The sequence below is a fragment of the Notothenia coriiceps genome, unplaced genomic scaffold (assembly GCF_000735185.1).
Source record: "Notothenia coriiceps isolate Sejong01 unplaced genomic scaffold, NC01 NC01_scaffold00012457, whole genome shotgun sequence".
Classification (NCBI taxonomy): domain Eukaryota; kingdom Metazoa; phylum Chordata; class Actinopteri; order Perciformes; family Nototheniidae; genus Notothenia; species Notothenia coriiceps.
Window position 1 is genome coordinate 1 of NW_011345158.1, and position 3,024 is coordinate 3,024.

Consider the following 3,024-nt stretch of genomic DNA (forward strand, 5'->3'; position numbering starts at 1 on the left):
AAGAGAAGAAGAGAGGGCAGAAGTACACACATCCTGTACTCAGGTAGAAGTACACACATCCTGTACTCAAGTAGAAGTACACACATCCTGTACTCAAGTAGAAGTACACACATCCTGTACTCAGGTAGAAGTACACATCCTTACAAGTACACACATCCTGTACTCAGGTACAAGTACACACATCCTGTACTCAAGTAGAAGTACACACACCCTGTACTCAGGTAGAAGTACACACATCCTGTACTCAAGTACAAGTACACACATCCTGTACTCAGGTACAAGTACACACATCCTGTACTCAAGTAGAAGTACACACACCCTGTACTCAGGTACAAGTACACACATCCTGTACTCAAGTAGAAGTACACACACCCTGTACTCAGGTAGAAGTACACACATCCTGTACTCAAGTAGAAGTACACACATCCTGTACTCAAGTAGAAGTACACACACCCTGTACTCAGGTAGAAGTACACACATCCTGTACTCAAGTAGAAGTACACACATCCTGTACTCAAGTAGAAGTACACACATCCTGTACTCAGGTAGAAGTACACACATCCTGTACTCAAGTAGAAGTACACACGCCCTGTACTCAGGTAGAAGTACACACATCCTGTACTCAGGCAGAAGTACACACATCCTGTACTCAAGTAGAAGTACACACATCCTGTACTCAAGTAGAAGTACACACACCCTGTACTCAGGTAGAAGTACACACATCCTGTACTCAGGTACAAGTACACACATCCCTGTACTCAGGTAGAAGTACACACATCCTGTACTCAGGTACAAGTACACACATCCTGTACTCAGGTAAAAGTACACACATCCTTTCCTCAAGGAGAAGTACAGACATCCTGTACTCAAGGAGTACACCTGGTCCTACAGTTATTTGTGTTCAAAGTGTAAGAGGTCAAAGTAAAAACTCGTATTAACAAAGTATTTGTACTCCAATGCTTCCCACTTCTGATAATTATTGTTAGTTGAAATAAGTCTCTTTCTTCCTGGCTCATGAACTCTTGAATAATACTTTCCTCTCTGTTCCTCCTGTAGTCCCGGAGCCTCCTCAGGTCCAGCGCCACATGGAGCCTCAGTCTGTGGAGGCGGGGAAGCCGGCCCGGTTCTCCGTGCAGGTGAGCGGGCTCCCGGCTCCGCAGGTGTCCTGGTTCAAGAACTCCCAGGCGCTGTCCGCAGGCTTCAAGTGTAAGTTCCTGCACGACGGCGCCGAGCACTCGCTGCTGCTCATCGAGGTTTTCCCCGAGGACGCCGCCGTGTACCACTGTGAGGCCAAGAACGAGTACGGAGCCGCCAGCAGCACGGCCGCGCTGCACGTGGAAGGTGAGGCGGGGAGTGTAGTGTATATTCAGACAAGATTCACACAGATTAGAGATGTATACAATTAAAGATACAATTAAAATGATATACAGTTACTTAGCTTTTAAAGTAAGAAATGAATTGAACATATCTACGTAGGGTAGTGAAAGTGAAGTCTGAAGGTGCAGGAAACAGAGCGTGTGGACACATGTTGACGCAGGTGTGTCTGTGTGTGTGTAGTGTCGGAGGTTGTGTCTCCGGACTCAGCAGCCACCGTGGCCCCCCCGGTGGTGATGAGCCCCATCAGCAGCACCTCCGCCCGCGAGGGAGAGCCGGCACGCTTCCAGTGCCGAGTGCGAGGAGACGGTGAGGGGAACACGAGGGAGAAGTCTCCAGATTAAAGTCACTAACGTCCTTAAAGCTCCGTGTTATTGCTAAATGCTGTGTGTTGAACGTCCCTGATAATAACTGTGGAGGTATCTCAAGAGAAACTGATAAATGATTCAAAGTTTGTCTTGTGTTATATTTAATAAAGAAAGTTAATATAAAGTGATATGGATCTGAAATGCAGGAACAGAGCAGCTTCACCCTCAGAGGAGAGAGAGGTTCTGCTCACAGTTTACAGTCACAGGGAAAACATCTAACTGGTCCCACCCTTACATTCTCATCACCTACACATCCCATCATTCAACTGTGAAACCCCCCAGTCCTTAACCGTTTGCAGATCCACCCTCACCCTCCTGAAATGTAAACCCTGAACACATGTCTCTGTTGAACACATGTAGGACTAAAAATACTGTTTAAACGAGTAAAGGGCAATCAGAGTACAAGACATCATCTAGATATATTATTTATATGTTATATGACATTTGACCATACGCATACCTCATGAATGTTTTGCTGTTTCGCAACGTGAAGAATCAGCTGGTCTTCCAGGACAGAAGGAGATCAGCAGTGGACTTCTCCGGACTGTCTCAGTTGACGAACAGCTGTCAGCTGGAGCTCTCAGCAGTTGTACGCGCGGAGGACGAGCGAGTCGCCTCGGGCGACAACGCACCGGGAACGTGTCTCAGCGCCGCGCTCGCCCTGACGGTGCAGTCTGGACCATGAGGGTTCACTTGGAGAGACTAGGGGTTAAAGACGCATTACAGTTGACTTGTTTCATGCCAACGGGTCAGAAAAGGCACTTCTGCCTCTCTCTCTGTGGTGTTGCAAACAATATCACAGAACTGCCTTCCTCTTTTTTTAATTCCCAGAAGCAACTCAAATGTAAAACAGACTGGTTTCAGACTGGTTCCAGACTGGTTTCAGACAGGTTTCAGACAGGTTTCAGACTGGTTTCAGACAGGTTTCAGGCTGGTTTCAGACTGGTTTCAGACTGGTTTCAGACTGGTTTCAGACAGGCTTCATGGTGGTTTCAGGCTGGTTTCAGACTGGTTCCAGACTGGTTTCAGACAGGTTTCACACTGGTTTCAGACAGGCTTCATGGTGGTTTCAGGCTGGTTTCAGACTGGTTTCAGACTGGTTCCAGACTGGTTTCAGACTGGTTTCAGACTGGTTTCAGACTAGTTTCAGACTGGTTTCAGACTGGTTTCAGACTGGTTTCAGACTGGTTTCAGACAGGTTTCAGACTGGTTTCAGGCTGGTTTCAGACTGGTTTCAGACTGGTTTCAGGCTGGTTTCAAGACTGGTTTCAGACTGGTTTCA

The 3,024-nt window shown here is 47.2% G+C and overlaps 1 protein-coding gene across 1 annotated transcript; it reads left to right on the forward strand.

Moving 5' to 3' along the window:
• Positions 1–1,056: 1,056 nt before the first annotated feature.
• Positions 1,057–2,427, forward strand: LOC104947363 (titin-like; the record flags this gene model as incomplete). The annotated part of the gene is made up of 3 exons (XM_010773359.1): positions 1,057–1,341; positions 1,558–1,683; positions 2,228–2,427. Coding segments are annotated over 3 exons (611 nt in total), but the record flags the coding sequence as incomplete, so codon positions are not given.
• Between the last annotated feature and the right edge of the window lie 597 nt (positions 2,428–3,024).